The 20,641-nt window shown below is 39.0% G+C and overlaps 4 protein-coding genes across 5 annotated transcripts in view; 2 read left to right on the top strand and 2 right to left on the bottom strand.

Moving 5' to 3' along the window:
- The window catches only part of LOC102312098 (protein mono-ADP-ribosyltransferase PARP14), a 10,696-nt gene extending 1,955 nt beyond the window's left edge, over nt 1-8,741 (top strand). Inside the window, exons 2-15 of one of the 2 annotated variants that reach the window (XM_042214814.1) lie at nt 25-173; nt 929-2,995; nt 3,523-3,759; nt 3,842-4,066; nt 4,215-4,281; nt 4,583-4,726; nt 4,849-4,908; nt 5,007-5,180; nt 5,365-5,503; nt 5,606-5,661; nt 6,599-7,294; nt 7,467-7,600; nt 7,696-7,873; nt 7,980-8,741. In XM_042214814.1, coding sequence (XP_042070748.1) covers nt 25-173; nt 929-2,995; nt 3,523-3,759; nt 3,842-4,066; nt 4,215-4,281; nt 4,583-4,726; nt 4,849-4,908; nt 5,007-5,180; nt 5,365-5,503; nt 5,606-5,661; nt 6,599-7,294; nt 7,467-7,600; nt 7,696-7,873; nt 7,980-8,260 — 4,607 coding nt within the window. In that variant the 3' untranslated portion in view covers nt 8,261-8,741. Of the gene's footprint in view, nt 1-24; nt 189-928; nt 2,996-3,522; nt 3,760-3,841; nt 4,067-4,214; nt 4,282-4,582; nt 4,727-4,848; nt 4,909-5,006; nt 5,181-5,364; nt 5,504-5,605; nt 5,662-6,598; nt 7,295-7,466; nt 7,601-7,695; nt 7,874-7,979 lie in introns of both variants that reach the window. The other variant, XM_042214812.1, reaches the window with a different exon arrangement.
- A 161-nt stretch (nt 8,742-8,902) lies between these two features.
- On the bottom strand, nt 8,903-11,393 carry LOC106632398 (complement C1q-like protein 2). Its single transcript, XM_042214818.1, has 2 exons — nt 11,116-11,393; nt 8,903-9,186 (listed from the first exon to the last, which is right to left on the bottom strand). The coding sequence occupies exons 1-2, from the start codon at nt 11,384-11,386 to the stop codon at nt 8,903-8,905; spliced, it is 555 nt and encodes a 184-aa protein (XP_042070752.1). The 5' UTR covers nt 11,387-11,393.
- Nucleotides 11,385-19,123, top strand: si:ch211-63p21.8 (kelch-like protein 33). The gene is made up of 4 exons (XM_005948628.2): nt 11,385-13,827; nt 13,907-14,855; nt 14,957-15,127; nt 15,903-19,123. The coding sequence occupies exons 1-4, from the start codon at nt 13,008-13,010 to the stop codon at nt 16,420-16,422; spliced, it is 2,460 nt and encodes an 819-aa protein (XP_005948690.1). The 5' UTR covers nt 11,385-13,007; the 3' UTR covers nt 16,423-19,123.
- si:ch211-63p21.1 (kelch-like protein 33) overlaps nt 18,641-20,641 on the bottom strand; it is a 20,279-nt gene continuing 18,278 nt past the window's right edge. Inside the window, exon 12 of the mRNA XM_005948627.3 lies at nt 18,641-18,762. Coding sequence (XP_005948689.2) covers nt 18,641-18,762 — 122 coding nt within the window. The remainder of the gene's footprint in view (nt 18,763-20,641) is intronic.

Consider the following 20,641-nt stretch of genomic DNA (forward strand, 5'->3'; position numbering starts at 1 on the left):
ACAATGTCTTCTTTTCTGTTTCAGCTCAACAAAGAGTCCTGCAAAGATCTCAGCATGAGTTCAACTTTCCAGATTGTACTCTGGTTCTGACTGTGAGAGACAGCCCAGGACCTCCCGTCTCTTCTCCCACATCCTCCTCGTCTCCAGGCCAGCCAGTTAGCCCCAAACTGGATGTAAGCTCTTCACAGGTCAGCTCTGTAATGTGTTATTGCTCTGTAAAGGCAACACTATATAACTGAAAACAAAGGAAAAAAGAAAGTGATCAATTCTTTTTGTTGGTTAGACACTGAAAAAGTTTGTTTGTTGATTAAAAAAGACAACCCAGCTGTATAAAACTTGCAAAATGAGTAAAAACAAAATGATGCAGAGGTTAAGCATAGATAAGCAACATGAGCTTGTTGTTTATCTTGTTGCAAGTTCAGCAAATGTTTTTGCATTTTTACCTAAAAAAAAAACCCTTGTATTGCAAGAATAGCACAAAGACACCCAGAAGCAAGTGTGAAAAGGCGACTTATGACGACAGAGTCACAGAAACAAAGACCATATAAATATATATACACACAAAGGAGTGACATTCTACAGGGGAAAACATTTTGGGTGTTGCAGGTAAAGACAGAAAGAAAATCAGCCACAGACAAGCAAAGGAAGAGCTGCTGTCATAATAAACTGAGAACAAAGAAAAAAAACTCAATAAACTCTGAAAATGAAACATAAAAGAAACATAAAGTGACACTTTTGGAATTACATATCACCCCAAGCAACCATTGTGAAAGAACAGAAGATGGTTTAGTGTATTTTTCCAGTCTTGAAAACCTCAAATAATATTAATCTTTAAGACTTAAACAAATTAAAACTCTTAATGAAGGTAAAATGTGGAAATATATCTTTTTCATTATTAACAGCTGTTATTTGGCATATCTTTCTGCAGAATCAGTCATCTCCTGCATCAAGCCTGACACTCAGTGGTGAAGAATACGAACCAACTATCGATAGCTATCTCCTCCGTTACTTAAGTGAATGTCCAAAGGCTGGAAAAGAACTGGAGACAGAGCTTTTCTCTGTGGGCTGCAGTGCTCAGCTTTTCCCAGATAAGGTTTTAGTCAGAAGAGATCAACCATGTGCTGCAGATGTTAACTGGAAAGCTGAGGTAGACAAGGTTTTTGATGGCTACCTGTCCCACTATGAGGTGGATGCTCGCAATGTCAAAGCTTTGCTCCAGTCCTTGAACTCTCCAAAGACAACAGATGAGGTGAAGGTGTACAGCGAGCTTGGGTTGACAGTGGTGGTTGGGAGACAGTCTAAGGTGAACGCCAAGTTATTGGAAGTCAAGGGCATAAGAGGTAAACTTGGATCAGCATCAGGTGAGAGTGAGAAGCAAAACAGTATTCGTCGATTGGGTGAGGCCAAACTCCGTCTCCTCTGGAGAGAGATTGAGCAAGGTTTGGGAGAACATTTTCCAGAGGTGAAAGCCACACAGGGTGACGAAGGTCAGCTGACTTTGGCAGGTTCTGTGGAGGAGATTCTTAAGGCTGGACAGCTAGTATCCGATAAGGAGAAATTGGTGTTAGACCGCACAGTTTCTGACAAGAGCCCACATTTTTTCAGCTTCCTCAGAAAGGTGTATGGAGGGCCAAGGGTGCTAGGTGATTTTTTAGGTGTTGGTGACAAGGTGGAAATAGAGTTAAGAGACACAGAGCTACTTTTCTTTGCACTCTCAGCTGGTAAACTTGATGATGCGGAAAAAAACCTGCAAGAAAAATTCAAGGATGTCAGGTTTGAAGTTCCGAACTGCTCCATTGTGCCACTGGAGCTTCGGGAAAAACTTAATTCCAAGACAAATAAGATGAATCAAGGGCAGTGTAGGGCTCAAGTTGTGTTTACCTCAGACAGCATTGTGTACTTAGTGGGCCACAGCAAAGAGGTTGAAGAGCTGAGCGACATTGTCACACAGTTTATTTTGGACCAGGCAAGTGTAGAAGGACATGTCGCTCTCCCTTTCCCAGAGTTGCTAGAACTCTTACCAGACCTGTTGCAGCTGTTTAAGTGTGACTCTTCAGAGGTTACCTTACGTCCTTTAACATCTTCCTCTAGACCAGTGGTGCTACTGGAAGGCCCATCAGGAAAAGTGACTGAGTTTAGGAATAAGCTGGGTCCACTTCTTCAGTCCCTTGTTAGGGACAGAGTCAGCATTAGCATGCCAGGGGCAGTAAGGTTTTTTGAAGGTCTCGCTGGAAGAAATACTCTCGTAAGTGTTGGTCAATCCTACAAGTGTCTCATACAGCTTGAAGAACAGAATCATGTTAGTAGACAAAATTCAGGAGTTACCAAATACAACCTTTGCGATGGGCTCCAGGTGTTGGTCTGTCAGGGTGACATCACAACACAATGGGCTGATGCTCTGGTGAATGCTGCTAATGAAGATCTGGAACATGGTGGTGGTGTGGCTGCCGCACTGAGTAAAGCAGGTGGTCCTCAGGTGCAGATAGAGTGCAGAGCCATGGTGAAGCAAACTGGAAAAATCCGTACAGGTGATGTGGTACTGACCACCGGCGGAAACCTGAAATGCAAGAAACTGCTGCATGCAGTTGGGCCTGTTAATGGAAAATGTGGTGGCAAAGAGAGAATGCTACTGGAAAAGACCGTCAGCTCTGCTCTGAATTTAGCAGAAATGAAGAAATTTACATCCATAGCCATGCCCTGTATCAGCTCGGGTTTGTTCTGTGTTCCTCTTACTGTGTGCGCTGAGGCTATTGCAACTGCTGTTAAAGATTTTGGCAGTCAGGGAGGTCGAAGTCTGAGCAAAATCATCCTGATAGATAAGAAAGTAGAGGTGGTGAAGGCCATGCGGGATGCGTGTGACAGAATTCTTCGAGGGACAAGTACCGAACTCCAGCCAAATGCATCTGGCCCAAATACAGCGGGACAAGCCACTGCTGGCTCTACTGGGTGCTGCGTCCAAGTGGAGATCGTTCAGGGAACACTAGAGAACCAACAGGTAAAATACTAGTGAGCACAATTGAATATTTCTATGTAAAGGTTGAATATACAGTTCTGCAGTAGTACTAGGGGTTTATTTACACCTACATATATCAGCTAATATTAGCCATTTGCTAAAATGCTGGTCTCAGTATTAATAAAGACTAAAAATATGACATGAAAATTTGAAAAGTAAACAAGAGATGAGAGAAACAGGGTTGCACCACATTACAAGTATTAATGTTGCAAAGTTGAGCCACAGAAGGCGCTTTGTAATGTCCCTGTTGCCTAAATGTTTGTGGAGCATCACAAATATAACCAGCTGATCCACGTAGAGTTGTGAGGCAGAATAAAGCAAGATTATTAGTAACTGCATTTTCATATTATTTTATTAAGGGCTCACAAATAACTACACATTAACCAATGTCATGGAAATTTGTATTTGTTTCGTGTATGAAAGGAAGAAGTTTTTGGCTGATTTATTAGATTTTTAAATTAATCGACAAGATCTTTAAAACTGAATAAAACTTGCTTTTGATTTTTAAGGTTGATGTCCTCGTATCTCCTATGGTTGCCCATGATCCCGTTTCTTCTCGTGTTGGAAGTGGGCTGTTAAAAGTGATTGGGCCTCAGATGATTGCAAAGTTTCATCAGGAAGCAGGAGGTGTGACACTGCCTGGTGAAATAGTGTTGGTGGAGAACTTACCTCCTCTGCAATGCAAAGCAGTGGTCTTCCTCAACCTAATTTCCTGGGACAACAATCAAAATGGAACAGCAGTCCAGGTAAATTAAGAGGGAATTCTGTGTGCTGTTATAGGTTTTTGTGAATCTGATTTACAACCCTAATGATAAATGAATCTTCCAGGTGCTGAGACAGGGAATCAGAAAAATTCTGGCATCCTGTCAGATCAGAGGTTTTAGTTCAGTTGCCTTTCCTGTGCTCGGGACGGGTGCTGTCCTACAATTTCCTCACAGCGTGGCATCCAGGGTTCTGCTGGAGGAGGTTGGTGAATTTGAAAAGGACAGAATCAACAGTCCACCTTTCCTGGTGCGTGTTGTGATTCATCCCAGTGACAAAGATTCAAGCAAGGTAAAGGCCATTTAATTAAAGTCCTTTGTTTCAAAAATAAAAATAAAAATGTTTAGCCACTAAATGTGTTGGTCAGTGGACAACCTTTCACTACCAAGAAGAAATACAACTGACTACTAAAAGAGCATCACTTTGTTTTTATCTGCAGGCCTTCCAGTCTGTGCAGGGAAATCTGCATCTCAGAGGATTCACAAATGATATTAACCCAGATCAAGGTTGGGAGGTTTTCATTTTGAATTTTAGAATAATTAAAAACATGCGTAAATTTCTTCTTTAGAAATTAAATGAATTTATCCTTAAGACCACATTAATTATCTGATTCCAAAGAGGCAGGAAAACACCACATAGGCTAAAATTAAGTGTAACACACTTATGTAGAAATAGATATTTTTATTATTTTTTAGTTTTTTACAATATTTTATCTGGAGGCAGAAAGTTGTTTATTGCTTTATAAAAAATTGTGAAAATTGTGACTATTTACTGTATCATATTTAACCATGACTCTTTCTTATTTAGAGTCCTTTTACCGCCATGTCTCTCTGTCTGATCATGAGGTCACAGCCATGTTGGGTGCGGTCAAGGTTCAGATGCTCCGTGGAGACATCTTAAATGGGGGCACCGATGTCATTGTCAATACGACTGACTTCTCTCACTCTTCTGGTATAATCTAAATGTTGTATTTATTACTGAACAAAAAATGTGAAAACAGGACCACAAGAGATTTGTTTGTATTTTGCTTAAACTGAAAATGACTCTAGGTTTATACCTAACCGTGTCTGCAGGTGTCTCCAAAGCCATTGTGACCGCAGCAGGGCCATCAGTCCAAGCAGAGTTAGCTCAAAGTAAGTCTTAGGAATAACACTAAACACTAAACATCTTTATAGATTTGTGTTTTTGATTGATTATTCTTTCTTTTTTCTTTCTTTCTTTCTTTGGGAAGGAATTCCATCAGACTGGATGTTCACCACAGGGCCTGGAATGCTGGGATGCAAGGAAATCATCCACGTTGGCTTTAAGTGTGATCCTCAGTTGATTCGCAAGTACTGCAAAAAGATACTGGTGCACTGTGAGAACAAAGGCTACAACTCTGTGTCCTTCCCAGCCATCAATACGGGTTAGTACTCCATACCTGTGTGTATGCTGATATATGTATATGAGTCTGCAAGTGGAAGTGTTTATTTCTGCATCTTATTAGCAGCAAATTAGTGCCCACTGAAAAAATGTAGAGCATATAATCAATTATTGTAACATTGTATAATGCACATTATTTTCTCAATAACTGTCTTATATCCTATCAGGAGTGGGGGGTATGTCCTATGATAAAGCTTGTAAAGCCATGCTGGATGGGATAGCTGCAGCTATTGCAAAGATGAAACCAAGTTCTCTCTCACTCATTCGCATTGTCATCATGGAACAACCAGTCTTCCAGGCTTTCAGGTTTGAAATAAAACATCTTCACAACATGAGAGTACATTATACCATAAGCATTGTTTTCCCAATCATATTTCATCGTTTAAATCACCCGCTTTGTGTTTGCAGAAAAGAGCTGGAGAATCGCTTTGGACAAATAACTCCTTGCCGCATCAGTCTGAGAGGTTTGTTGTAATTTAAAATTTTGGAAAGTTTCCTTCTGCACTCCCCTTGAACATTAATGAAGATTTCTTTGTTAAACCAGGACTCTAATGAAAAATTAAAAACTATTCAATGAGCATTAGAAATCTTTGACAATTGCCAGTTACAAAAATTAACTGACAATTACAGCTGTCAGCAGTTTTCATGAATCTAGTACATCTCAGAAACTTTCTAAAGAAATTCATGTAATAAGTATTCAAGTTTAAATGCAATTTTTTTTCAGATGTGAGAATAACTCAAGTAATATTCCTTTGATTCATAGCGAGCTAATGTCATAGGTCGTATATAAAAGTTGGACTTAGTTACTTTGACAGTACTGACTGGGTTCCAGACTCAGCCTCAATGTTAGTGTTTTGGCACTGTCCATGTTGGGTTTAAGAGCCAAGAATGACCATATTTAGCTCAGAGGTTAAGTAATAAGTATGCTTATGAAGTAATTAATGTTAAGTACCAGGATAAGAAATACTAGAATTTCACCCACTGATATCTTGAAATAGCTCTACAGCTACCACACAGCAATTCCCACGTTTTGTCAACAAATTCGCCAAAAGAAGCCACCATGACAGGGATGAAGGCCCAGTTCAGAGATTTAAGCTGGTGGTGATGAAACCTTGTAGACAGGACTGTAGACAAAGTTTCCACAATCTATAGATGTTTCTGGTATTAAACAGCAATATTGTATCCTGCTAGCTTGCACTCATTAGCAAAAGAAAACATTAGCATTAGTAACCTGTGCTTTAGGAATATTGAAAATTTAAAGCAACTTCACAGCAGTCTATCTACCTTATTTGATCCTGAACTGCAGTCACAAAATGAGTAATAGTGACCCTAGAGCAGAAGCTGATACTCACTGGGTATTTTCCACTGCCAATATATTTGCTTTTTTTTTTCATTTTCTAGAAAAAGCCAAACAAAAGCTCAAGAAGTGGCAAAAGAAACAATCAAATTTCTTCTCTTCAATGGGACCACAAGAAAAAACCTTTGCCTCCTCTAAACCTCAGCCAGCTATGATACGTGTAATAAGCTGTGATCCATACATCACCAAGACCATCCAAAGTGAGCTGGAGAGGATCCTGCAGAAGCACCTGATAAAGAGGGAAGTAGACGTGCAGGAATTTTCAGCGCTTGAGCCCATGGAGCTCGAGGCTGTGCAGGCAAAAATCAGAGTCTTTGGAATAAGCCTGGAGCACAAGAAACATCAACAGAACGCTGGAAATACGGTCAGACCAGAAGCAAGAGCTCAGACGGGGTCAGGAAAAGACGTCTATGTGCTGGAAGGCCTAAAAGAGGACGTTTTGAGTGTCACTGAACTCATAGGCAGAGCAACCCAAGAAGCACTTTTTAAAGACTTTCAAGATAAAGAAGAAGCAATAACAGCTCTAAATGTGCAGTGGTCTTTGAAGGGCATAAATGGAGCCTGGCAGGAGGTGAGTCTGCGTGACAACTACATGTTGGAGTATGCTCATACGCGGGACAAAATCTTTGTTGACATAGATGCGCCAGATGGCTCAAGAGTGACTGTAAACCTGAAGACACAAGAAGCCACAAATGGGGTGACAGGAATGACATACAAGCTAAAAAGGATTGAGTCTGGAGGTTTGTCACATTTTCTAGGTTCTCTTTTTTTGTTTTGTTTTGTTTTATTTTAACCATAGTCACCTGTGTTAAGACCATTCCCTTTTGTGATGTAGAAACTTTGCCTCACTACTTATTTCAGGAAAGTATCTTGCCTTAACCATATGGTTCATTTGTTTGGTTTTTACTTTAGCATTGGAGATGCCAGTTAAATGGGATCCTATGCAGGAAGAATTGTTTATGAAGGTAGAACTGCAGCCTACCTCACAGGAATACCAGGAAATAGCCCAGGGTTTCCTGAAAACAGCCAAATTCAACATTTGCAAAGTGAGTATTCTTACAAGAAATCATGCTTGCTAAGATATTTTAACATAAAACGCACCGTACATGAGGCAGTTGACTAATTTGTTTTCTGACCTCAGATTGAGCGTGTGCAAAACCTCTACCTGTGGAACGCCTACAGTGTGTGTAAGCAGCGTATATTTGCCAAGAATGGACAAGCAGAGCTAGGTGAGAAGACTCTCTACCATGGCACGACAGCAGAGTCATGCCAATGCATTGAACGGGACCGATTTGACAGGGGTCACGCAGGAAAACATGGTAAGGCATCTTTTATAATATGTCATTTAAATCCCTCAGCAAGAAAGGACATGCTCCTAAAATGTATCCTAATTTTTGTTGGGTTTTTTGTGTGATTTCATTACAGCTGCAAAGTATGGAAAAGGAGTTTACTTTGCTGTCAATGCAGCATATTCAGCTAACGGATTTTCCCCAGCAGACAAATCAGGCTTAAAGAGGATGTATGTTGTTCGTGTCCTGACTGGCCGTTACACGGTCGGTAAGAGCAGCATGATTTCACCTCCTCCTCGAGGCTCAGATCCCACTGACTGCTACGACAGTCTGGTGGACAACCAGCAGCAGCCCAGCATGTTTGTGATCTTCCATGATGACCAGGCCTACCCAGAATACCTCATTACCTTCAAGTGAGAAGGACTGAGGGAAGTCATGCATCAACACTGTGGGGTCAAAGAAATGTACTATACTGTAAATGTTTCTACTCTGAGTCAATGTTAGATCTTGTTATTTAGATTTTGTATTAAGCAATGTATCCCGGTAATACAGATGTAGTAGTTATTTAAAGTGAATAAGATTTCATCTCAGCTGACTGCGTATTTGAGAGATTTTTAAGAACGGTTGTGAGTCATAACTTTGCCTCATTTGCTCCCAGCAGCCATTAAGTTTCTACAGTACGTAGTTCTTGTGATGTGAAAAATGACTCCCTCTTCTTTTGTTCTTTTTTTTTATTACAAATGTTCCTGAATAGAACCGTTCATTTCAAATAAAAGACTAAGTTTTAATTCGCATAGATACCATAGCATAGACAATTGTGGGTTTTTTTTGCATTTCCCACAATAATTACATAATTACTTAGAAATAGGTAAGGATTAAGAACATAAAAAAATACTGTATTTATAAGACTTGGGGGGGGGGGGGTTCATGGTTATTAAAACAACTTTATTAGATGGAGTACATCTTTGTCAACCACACAAAAAAAACAAATACAACATTTTCAGAAGAGAAAATAAAGTGTACAAAAAATGACACGTCACATTTTTGTCTGATGCCACTTCACATTGGAAAAAGCAAAAATCCAGTGAATGTGCAGTACTTATTTTCATTATCACTGATCTGTTGGTTTTCCCAAAGACGAACATTGACCTTGTCTCTAACTTGTAGCATTAAGACTGCACTGTTTGAGGCACTGATGGGATGAGCCTGACTGTGACCATACCATGATACAATCTGGTTTCCATTGTGGTACAGACTGCCACCACTGGTTCCAGTTTTTCTTCCCCACCGGAAAGAAGAAAAGGTGAAATAATAGACTCCTTGAACTGGTGCTGTAAAATACCCTGCATCGAAAAACAACCAGAAAGTAACAGCAATTAATCCAATAATGCTCCTGCTGAATAGAACAAACTGAACAGAAATACTTTTTAGAGATTATAAAATTCTCAGCAGCAGAACAGGGGGAAGGCACGTCCGCACACACACACAACAGCTATCTCACATAACTACCTACCACTACACACTACTACACCACAGGCACACACACACACACTTTTTTCGTTGTTTTGCTTCTTTCTGTCACACGGGTTCATAACCTGTACTGTGTTACTGTTAATAAGTTGTCTCCGAGGCGTGTGTTTATCTGTTTCAGAACAGTTGTTCTTTGTTACAGCCAGTAGGAGTGTAAAGAAAATCTTGCTGGGCCGCACATACGTTGTCGTCTGTGGGTAACAGCAGCTGAGAATGCTATACTCCTTTTTTTGACGTTGTCTCCTAAAACACCAGAAAATTACTATTTTAGTCTCTTGTTTTCCTTCTTAAATGTATTTATTTCAATATAATATAAGTTCACATATAGACTAAGAATACTTTATCAGTTTCTCATCAAGATATCTTTGAATATGTTTCACTTATTTTATATACTTTTGTCTACGATTTTCTTGTTTAACCTTCGACGACCTTTTGGTTATTTATACTTTAAATGTGTAGTCTGAGCTTCAGAATCGTGTTTAAAACCACAGCTCGTACATACTCCGGGTCAGTTTTCTGCGTTTTTGTTGTCAATTATCCAACAGCAGTGAAGCTCACAAGAACTGAAACTTTACTAGAATAATAATACCATCTGTATTTCACCAGATCTGGTTTGAGCCTTGGTTCGATTAATTCTGAGCTTTAGTATTTAGCCAGTATTTAATCAGCAGAAAACAGTCACCTTTCACCTCAACTAAGTATGAATTCAATAATATCAGAGAGAGATGAGACAAAAAGAGAAAAAAAAGTGTAATGCGTTAGGGCATATAAACATGTGGGGAATTAAACAAGGGGAGTGGAAAAGAATTGGAGATCCTCCAGCAGCCTGAGCACTAAGCTTTATAAAAAAGGAAAGTATTAAACCTAATCTAGAAGAGAGAAGTAGACAGTGTACTATACCTGACACCTGAAACACAAATTAGAAGCTGGTTCATAAGAGACAGGCCTGAGAGCTGAACGCGCTGCCTCCCATTCTACTCACAAACTCAGAACCATAAGTTAGTCTGCAGCCTGAGACTAAGTACTCTGTTCGGACAATATTTGCTTTCTGGTTTTTTTTTGTGACAAATAATTTGTATGGCCGGTGATGTTCTGTGTGACGGTTTATTTTCAATTTGCAATTTCTGTGGTGTTACACTGACTAATACCACATGTCTGAAGAGAAGCTAAAATAGAGAAGAAATCTTTTCTGGACTAAGCACCACCCCCACCTACTCCCACACCTTACGCTCGAACTCCTCCCTAATGAATTTTAATTTTTCGTTCGCTTTCTCTCATCTGGTCTTGTCAGTTATAATTTTGACACATTATAGTAGTTGCCGACTAACTACCAGGATTGGCCTTGTTTTGGTGTAATTTCAACGAGATCACTCAAAACATCCGAGTAAATAATAGAGACTTTATTTGTAAAAATAGACTTCATGAAACACGTTACTATACTCTTGGGCCGGCCTCCCAAAATATTCGACCTTGAATAGTTCATTATTGTATTGGGGCCTATTCTCATTTTTCAGCCTTAATGTTGTTTAGTTACTCAGAATATCGTACCTGGTTTTCATCATTTGTTTTACGACATTGTACCACTCGGGGAGCTTCAGTCGCAGGGTGTGTGGGTTGTGAAAGTGCAGACCACCTTTCTTTCTCACTGTTGGCGCTTTCCAGCCTTTCTTGATTGCGGTGTTTTGTTCTTTTTCCTTCAGAGCCCCAGTGGCTTCTAGTCGTTCACTTCAGCACCGATATACGTTCCGATTGTTTGGGTGGTGGTTTCCACATCAGGTTGGTTGGGTCCCAGTTTTGTCCGTTTTTTGGGGCGTCATGACTGGTCCTGATTGTTGGGGCTGTTGTTTCAGACCCTGGGTCAGCTGACACATCGTTATTGTTCTCGGCCTTAGTATCTTCATATGAGAGCTCAGTGATCAGGTTCTGATTGATTTCATTCTGATCACCCGTTTCCTCACATTCAGATAAACCAGCAAGTAAACAAATAAGAATAATTACTGTTAATCTCTCCATTTTCCAGGTTAGATGGTATTTCTCCGATTTGTGTGTTTCACTGATGACCACGGTGTAAAGAACCTATTTATAAAAGGGTCTGGGTTAATTATTAGAAATAAAGTGATGAAAAACATCATATAATCTTATGATGATGGAATAAACTTTAACCTTTTTCCTTATTGCCAGTTTGTTATTCAGGACTTTTATGAGTTAAATAAAGCATTGGAAATGGAATATACATTTATCACACTCACCAGATTACAAACAGAAAACGTGACTTTATCTTTGACCTGCTTTTTATCTGCACGTGGAATGGGAATAGGGTTGTAGGAGAAACAAGGGGTTGGGTAAAAGTAATTTAAGAGATATAGAAACTATGATAACAGCATGACCACGTTTTAGCTCCTCTTTGTTTTTGCTTATCCCCATGTAAAATATTAACTATTGAAAATGGTTTTTTTTCTTGTGTATGTGTTGTTTGATACTGCAAATCAATTTCCCATTGAGGACAATAAAGTTACTATTGATTATTGACCACTGATATTGGTGTGTCTTAGATATAAAAAAAAACTATGTACCGCATAGATTGGTGACATTTGTTCATGAAAGTACATTTAGTTTTCAGCCATAGACTGGTTGGATGTTTATACCACTTGACATCTGTGTCTGTCCAGGGTTAAGATTAGAGTTGAGTTTTGTTTTGTACAATCATCACAGCCCAAAGCTTACACCCAAAGCCTAACTCTAACTCTAGATATGGCACTTTTAAGATGGCAGATCTTTTATATAATTCTTTATGATACCTTTTTGCAAGGGTATTTATTCATTTAATATATGAGTGGTAACCATCAACCAACCTTAAAACCACCAGATTCACATTGTATCTATTTTAACGTTTTGAATTACAAAACACTGCAAATTTAAGCAGTTTTACTTAAGACTCAAAATTTTAATACATAGCATTTAGAGACTACTGCACCAGCAATGTTGTGGAAATCTAAGACTAGTATCTCTTACTGTCTACTAAAGAGATTATGATAACAAATCGAATAAGTCAATAGTGCGCATCTGTTTTAATGTTACTTATTATTAGTACTCTATGCATCCCCCTGTCAATTACGTGATGTTAATTCAGGTCTGTGCAGTATTGTACAATTTTCCCACTGCAATTAGATCTCCCAGAGATTATGCCATCAAATCCTTCCTCCTCATTGTGTATCAATCCCTATTTCTAAGAAAAAAAAGTTCCATTACTGCAAGTAACTGGAGAACTGTAAAATATTTTCTCTTTAATAATCACTAATAGAACCTAACTATATTTAAGGCCAATTGCTGTCATTCAGTTTAATACCTGTTTAATGTGAAATGTTTGTAGCAGAAAAAAACTCTATTCTCCTTATTCTGAATCAGTACAAAGCATGTGAAGCCTCACTTGAAATTAAACCTATGTGACCCAGTAGCTATAAATAGCTGCTTGTTTATGCAGAAAGTGAACTTGAGACCAAGACAGAGAACGACAGAGGGGATTTAAATAGGAAGTAGCAAAAATCATTAGAACAGTATTTTTTTTTTTGCTGGATGGCATAAGTAACTGAAAAGACAAAAGTAGCTATTGCTCAAAAAGAAAATAACCAATGACATGGAGTTTACAAGGCGTTACTTGCCAATGGAGTGGGAAGAACGGTGGAGGAGAGAGAAGGAGAGAAGGAAAAGAGTTGTTGAAGAAGGTGGTGAAGGTATAGAACAGGACAACCGGGAGCTACGAAGAATTGTTGCTTACAATGATTCGAGAATGGGCTTGACAAGTAGGAGTGACAAAAAAGAGACTCGAGATGGAATGAACGGTACTAGTCAGGAGGGAATTGCGGAGCACATAAGCGCTGAAAGCTTGGGAGCTGAAGAGAATAAAGTCCAGGCATGCCACAACAAAACCTACCCTAAAGAGGTGTTTGTAGCTCTGAAAGAATTCTTGGATTCATCTCTTCTTACAGACCTGACATTGACAACTGAAAATCAGAAAAGCTTCCAAGTGCACTCCCTTATCTTGGCTGCTGTCAGCGGCTTCTTTCTGGAAAGACTACAGGATAAAAGTGAGGAGAAATCTGACAATAGTGAGGACAAAGATGGAGTCCAGAGGTGGTCAATGCAATTGAGTTCAGAGGTTGACCATATTGGGCTTCAGGCTGTTGTTGAGTTTGCCTACACTGGGCTTGTGTCATCTTTGAACAATGATAATATGGCCCGGATCAAAGCTGCAGCTCAAGTCCTTGCAATTCCAAGACTTGTGGACATCTGCAAAAACAAGGAAAGAAAGGAGAACAGTGAATGTTTCAAGAAAGAAGCACAAACCATCTCTGCTCTAGAACAAATAAAAACTACTCTTCAGTCCATTGAACAGTTGCGGGCAGATAGAGTGGGGTGTGATGTCATTTTGGACGTGGATGGAACTTTTTTCCATGGTTAGTACAACTGCTTTTGATATCCTAATGAATGCATCATAGTGGTCAAAGTTTAAGCTTTTCTTTTGTCTCTCTTCAGTCCACAGAATTGTTTTGGCAGTAAGCAGTGATTACTTCCGTGGCATGTTCACATGTGGAATGAGAGAATCCCATCAGAGTTGTGTTGCCCTTCCTTTCCTGTCTACATGTGAATTAGAGGCTCTTATTGGCTACTCATACAGTGGGATCCTTCTACTTAGCTGGGACTCTGTTTTTGAGATTACCTGCATGGCGCTTCAGCTTCAATTCCAATCTGCTCTATCAATTTGCCTCAACTTTATGAAAAAAGAGATCCAGGCAAGCTCCTGCCTGGATGTGGCATCTTTTGCTGAAGCATATGAAATATCAGAACTTTTTGAGGAGGCCAATGACTTTGTGTTGAGGAACTTTATGGAAGTATCAGGCACAACAAAGTTTCATGACCTACAAGCAGAAAAGCTTTTAAGCTTCCTTCGCTGCGATGGCCTTTGTGTACCTTCAGAGTTGGCTGTATTTCGAGCCGTAATCTCATGGATTGAGGCTGATCCCGAAGAAAGATTGGCCCATGCAGGCTTACTCATGACTGGAGTTCGCTTCCCCCTCATGACCTTTCGAGAGTTCAGAGAGGTTAGAGCCATTAATCTACGCATGGAGTGCTTTGGCAACAAAGAGGTGGAACTTTATGGTTCAGCACTTAAAGAATTTGGTTTCAGCCTTCCAAAGTCCCAGGATCACTGTCGGATCAGGCGACCAAAAGATACTCTAGTTCTGGTTGGAGGAGACCAACTGAATCCAGATGTTGGTCAGCGCATACCGAGCAGGGAAGTGTGGTTTGCAAACTCCCTACGCAGTGGCACAGGGTTGGTGAAGGACATTGAATGGAGGAGATTAACTGAGATTCCAGATAAACCAAAGTTTAGGCATGGAGTTGCCGTAATGGATGGGAAGCTGTATGTGATTGGAGGGTGCTTCTTTTATGCAAAGGATGACATTATGAAATCTGCCTACAGGTAAATAAAAACTGTTAGTCCATGAATATACATCTTCTTACATTCACAAAAACAGATTGTTACATATATCACATTTTATTTTTTTTATCGCCTCATGCTAGTTATGACCCAGTGAATGATTACTGGAAGAGGCTGGCAGACATGCAGGAGTGCAGAAGTAACCTCTCAGTCGTGGTACGTGAATCGCACCTTTATGCCATTGGTGGAGATAAAGACATCAACACCAACGTAGACAGTGTTGAGATGTACAACCCAGACACTGACTCCTGGAGGTAAAATTAGTTATTTAAAATGAAACAGAATCTTGAATAATGGATGATGGATATTTTAGCTGGGCTTGAATAATATATCTGTTTTTAAATTGTGGACATACCAATCAGCCAACAAAGTTAAAATACTGAGGCAATATGAAAAGAGTCAAGTTTTATAATAGTTATAATGAATAGAAGTTTTTCATGCTTTACCCTTAAATTCAAATGCAGTACCATGATTTCCACAGCAGATGTCAGTCTTGCCCTTGAATTATAGTATTCACCAAAAAATGGTTTTTTCACACTACTGTAATCCCAGAAATGTCTCATGTTTTAAAGAAATTCGTATTTTGCTGTTCTGGTTTCACCAGGTGGAAAGTTACACAGGTATGGTGGTGCATCTTAAACAGAAATGCAAGTTAAAGAAAGCAAAACAACATAAATATTGTCTATTACATCATTACAGCATTCAGTTATAGCATTTGTGAGTTAAAAAATGAAATCTAAACATTCAGACTTTAATGAGGATTCATCCGAGTTGCTGCCTTCACCTCGTCCAAAGTCATGCTGTCATCACAGAAATGTAAACTGGAAGGTTCATGGAATATGCAGCTGAATCACTTTTTGTTTATATTTCACATGATGCTCATTTCTGATAAAGTTGTTTTGTTAAAGTTACATATATGTCAAGTAATGCCATTTTGTGGTATATTGGATTCAAGGCAGATAAAAATATATATATTTTCCTTACAACTGTCCATCTGGACATGACTGCCTGGCTTCTCTTGTTTCACAGCTTTGTCCAACCGCTGGACCTGGCTCTGAGTGGCCATGCTGCTGCTATCATTAATGGAGAGGTTTTCATATCTGGAGGTTTCAACTGCAAATATGAGTGCCTTGTTTCCACATGTCTGTACCACCCAGAGAGGGGAACCATCTACCTGGCAGACATGACCTATGATAGAGCCCAGCATTGCATGGAAGCCCTACAGAGTCATCTATATGTTGCCGGTGGAGTCTGTAACCTAAGGAAGTTTTACACTGATCAACTAGTTTGTGAGGTATATGATACTCTGGCTAATTGCTGGACTACTTTTGCGTCACTGCCCATGCCCCATGTTGGTGCAGCCTCCATTGTTATGGAGGAGAAGATCTATGTACTGGGAGGGTATTGCCAGGATGACTACAGTGAGTCTGCACTGGTCCACCGCTTTGATCCCATCATGCAGAGATGGGAGACCATGGGCAAATTGCCTGGAGCTGTTACAGACATCCGAGCTTGTCTGATGCACCTGCCCCAGCACCTCAGACAGTAACTGTTTTATTGAAATGATACACTCCTCAATTAGGCAGTCTGTTTAAACACTGAAATTACTGCAATAATAGAAGTAAAATATTCAAATGTGGATATCAAAGGCCTCAGTCACTCAGGCCTACAGACCAGTCAGCAAACCTTTTGATAACCATAAGTTGCTTGGAAAAAATATGTATTCTCCAACCAGTTGGTGAGTGGTTGCTGGAGGTTGCTGGCAGTTGCAAAGAGGATGCTGCACTAAGGCTGTTCCTTATGACTATTTTGGTTAAAACCAGTCAACCATGGTTTGGATAGAAGATGTTGAGTTGTTTACATGTATTGTTTAACTTGCAGAGCAGTAGTAAGACTTGAAGTGCAATGAAAACCAGAAGCAGAGACCATTTGTTTAAGTGAAAATTACGCCTTATTGGTTAAATCAACACATTTCAAAAGGCACAAATTTTACTTTGAAGGCAAGTGTTCCCTAATTGAAATATGTGTTGGAGCTTTCATGGTTTCACTATCATACAAAGAGCAGTTGGAGAGTGTTTGCAGATAAGTCAGCATCTTTGATATAAAACTATAAGAAATACAGATAATCTGCTACTGATCAAAGTAATTGCAAGAAAGTTTTTAGTACAGCACCTCATATCTCTTTGTGACCAAATTTCCCTTGCAGCTGCCAGTAGCCTCAAGCAACAATTTCAACAGGCAGTCTTTTTCCCCTAGCAGCTTGCAATTATTAGGGGTTCACTGACTGGTGTTTTTCAATCAGCTTTAAAGTGACTGCCATCAACCTTCATGAACGACTTACGAGTCATAATTGCAACCAGTGGTACAAGAAGGTTGCCAGTATCTAGTATCAGTATCTAGGCCTGTGTGTGTGAATAAGAATAATATATATGTAAGTGATAAGAAAATAGATGGAGTTTATCATTTTGAAATGAATGACTACTTTGCCCACAGGCTAATCGTAATAGCTAATTCTTAATAACTGTTAACTCTCACTTGGTGCAGCATTCGTGTTTCAGGTTTTCCACATCAGGTTGTCATGTTCTAGGTTCTTTATGTTTAGCTCACCTAGTTTAGGTTATAGCTTAGTTGTGCCTTTGCCTTTTGTTTTTGTACTGTTTTACCAGCCTTCAATAAACAGCTCGCCCTTTGTTAAAATCAAGTTTAATTATCACGTGTCCTCACTTTGGTCCACCTCCTCACTCCACACAGTCTGCTTCTGCAGATAATGACAGTGCACAAACTTGACTGGTAGTGTAAATATGATAGTTTATCTCTCTCTCTGATGGGGGGCTGTCAAGTTAGAATAAGCAAAAATTAAGTGATACAGAGTTGATGAAAGCATTACAACCTAAACTTTTAGATCTGAAGAATTTTCATTGGCACCACATGACAGCGACACTTCGAATGATAAATGATCTGGTTTCATATTCTTACAGGCTTAGCTATTCAAATCTTTCCAGGAAATGACCATGTGCTTTCCAAACCATCCCTATCTCAGTCCAAACAGATCAAACTATCTGAGAGTCTAAGATCATTCCTTCTGTGAGATTCTAAAAGTTTATGTAACAGCCGAATGCAAGACAGTGAATTATATTTTTGTTTGTTATAAACTTACACTACTAGGGAAAGATATAATGCTTAGTTGCCTTAAGGTTAATGCTGTTGTGATTTGAAGTTATATAGTACAAATAAAATTGAATTGCTGCTGCCTATAGTGCTGCTAATAGTGGTGTTACTGCCTGAGCTTGGGCTTTGACTCAGCTTGAAAGCTTTGGTTTTTCCATTTGTGTTTCAACTTACTATATGATTACTATTAAAAAGTTTTGACTCCAATATGTGATGATTCCTAATGTTTTTATTAAAAAAACAATTAAACCTCCTGTACTCACAATCAGTGTCCATGAATGTAAAATGTTGCTAAAATGTAAAATGCTGAAACCTTTTGGTTATCCTTTTATGCCAACCTGCGGTACGGGAAGAAACAGTAGGACGATCTAAGTTAAATACACAAAAAATGTTCAAAATTGCTTTAAAAAAGAGAGTTGAACCTGGCCCTTTTAGATTTAAATTTGACCAAAGTTAACCAAATTCGACCTGTACAACCAAACAGATTTCTCATCGAAAGCAGACGATTTAGTATCGTACAAAATAATAATAGTTGATAAGAAGAAAGAAGAGGGGCAAATCCATGACAAAAAGGAAACACTGAAACATTTTTCACATGGCTAAACCAGAAAAACGAGCTCTCCACAGGATGATGTTGACCCAATAGATTTGCCAGTGATATCCAGTCCTCCAAATTCCCAGGCGCCCATCTGGGAATGCCGATTCTTCAGCAAGATGGCCCCTGAAGTGTAGCTGTGATAGTCAGTGTCATGAAGGTGAACTGGTGAACTATAAAGAACTGCTTGTGGTCAACAGAATTTCTTTTTTTCTCTAAATCATTTATGGAGAAAAAAAAACACTAGTAATTTAGTGGACTTCATCGGATTTATTTTAGTGTACATGCTGTAAAGCACTTAAAAAAATGTTTCTAGGCATAATATATTAATCAAACTGGTCCAAAGTCCTTAAAAAGTTTATTGTAGAAAATGTTGCTTCCAACATTGCTGTAGTTCTTTGATATTTCTTTTATGAACTTGTGAAATGTCAAGCAACACAAAGCAGATCATTTTATATTTAATCAGACAACCTTTTCATGACAACAAGCACAGCATACACATTAGTGTAAGTGTTACTAAGTATTATAATTAATTAGTAAATATGAATGTTAGTTTAGAAGAATTGATTTTTGTGTGAGATGTGTGGAAGTTTGTTTCTGTGCAAAGAAATAGATGCAAGCAGAGGTAAGTGTAATTTTGAGTTATGATTTCAAAAGTTTTGGTTATCATCTTAAAATTTTGAGTTCTCTAGCATATCGAGACACTGTGTGGAGAGATAGTCTCGATATGCTAGAGAACCCAGGTTACACCGTAACCGTACGTTACTAATTTAGTGCCATGAAATTCTAGGGTTTCAGCTTTATCTATTTTAAGTAATAAGAAACAAACTAAGTCGGGACTAAAAAAAACCTCGTAGTTCTTCAGGTGATTGTTGTTGTGATTCTTGTTTGTTGAGCCAGGATGTGGACAGAAAGGCGACACGGACATCAGTGAGTGGATGAAGGCAAAAGAGAAGTATTTGTATTTGAAACACAGTCTGGGGTTTGAAATCCACAACTCAGCTGCTTCACAACATGAATGTGGCGACCAATTGAACAGATTTTTTCATTGGATAAACACATTCAATGCTGGACCCATTTATCGCTTTCCGAATGCTATATTTTGCATAATGCAGTACTTTTCTTTTCTACTCCCCTAGAGCATTTAAAGCGCTTTATGCAACATGCCACATTCACCCAACCACTGCTTTTTATATTTGGCATGATCAAACCACCAACCCTCCAATTAGCAGATGACCCTGCATGATGCTCTACAGTCTGAGCTACAGCCAGGCTGGCTGGACAGAAAGAAAACAATATATTTCCTTTATTCTGTTGCAGGAATCTTGACAGCACCAGTGAATGGTCTCTACTCAGTTGCAGTAGTTCCGACTACCCTACTACTCTCACACTCACACAGCAGGTGCTATTCTTGTGAAGAATAATGTCAGTCAAATTTCAACATATGACAGCCCTTCAGCAGACGGCACTGGCAGCAGCAGCAATGCAGTAGCTCTGCTGGTTGCAGTTGATTGGGTGCACGTAGAATTGTGGGGTCAATACAGCGGTGTATAATAACCTAAACAGCCACAAAACCTGTTTTTTGTTTGTTTGTTTGTTTTACTCTTTCATGGTTTATGCATTGTCTTAAAATGTTAAAGCAGCATTAGTCATCAAATTGTGGTTGCTCGTTTTCCTTTTGTTTGCTTTGTTCATTTGTCTCTCTTAATTCTATTTTTTTAATACTTTTTCAACATGTTCAAAATAAAGATTCAATCAATCAATCAAATCTCTTTATCTCTGTGTAAACTTCTAATGATCTGACCTAATATTACCTCAGCACTTACCTGAATATGTGCACTTATATTATTAAAGGACTCAGTTCATTGTTGTTTATTTTCAAGTAGAATTTAATGCAAATATAAATTGAGAAACTTCTTCAGAATAATAAATGCAAAACAACCTTTTTGTGTACAGTTTTTACAGTGACAGCTGTTTTCACCAGCATCCCACCACAAAGTTTGGT

Source organism: Haplochromis burtoni, unplaced genomic scaffold (assembly GCF_018398535.1).
Source record: "Haplochromis burtoni strain Fernald_Lab_line unplaced genomic scaffold, NCSU_Asbu1 Contig_614, whole genome shotgun sequence".
Taxonomy (NCBI): Eukaryota; Metazoa; Chordata; class Actinopteri; order Cichliformes; family Cichlidae; genus Haplochromis; species Haplochromis burtoni.

What these genes read in the sequence shown, in the direction of transcription:
- LOC106632398 (XM_042214818.1), bottom strand. Translation starts at nt 11,386, where the DNA reads ATGGAGAGATTAACAGTAATTATTCTTATTTGTTTACTTGCTGGTTTA. An exon ending in ACCACCCAAACAATCGGAAC is followed by an intron (nt 9,187 to 11,115) that starts GTATATCGGTGC and finishes TTTTCGATGCAG; the next exon opens with GGTATTTTACAGCACCAGTT.
- si:ch211-63p21.8 (XM_005948628.2), top strand. Translation starts at nt 13,008, where the DNA reads ATGGAGTTTACAAGGCGTTACTTGCCAATGGAGTGGGAAGAACGGTGG. An exon ending in ATTATGAAATCTGCCTACAG is followed by an intron (nt 14,856 to 14,956) that starts GTAAATAAAAAC and finishes GCCTCATGCTAG; the next exon opens with TTATGACCCAGTGAATGATT. An exon ending in CCAGACACTGACTCCTGGAG is followed by an intron (nt 15,128 to 15,902) that starts GTAAAATTAGTT and finishes CTTGTTTCACAG; the next exon opens with CTTTGTCCAACCGCTGGACC.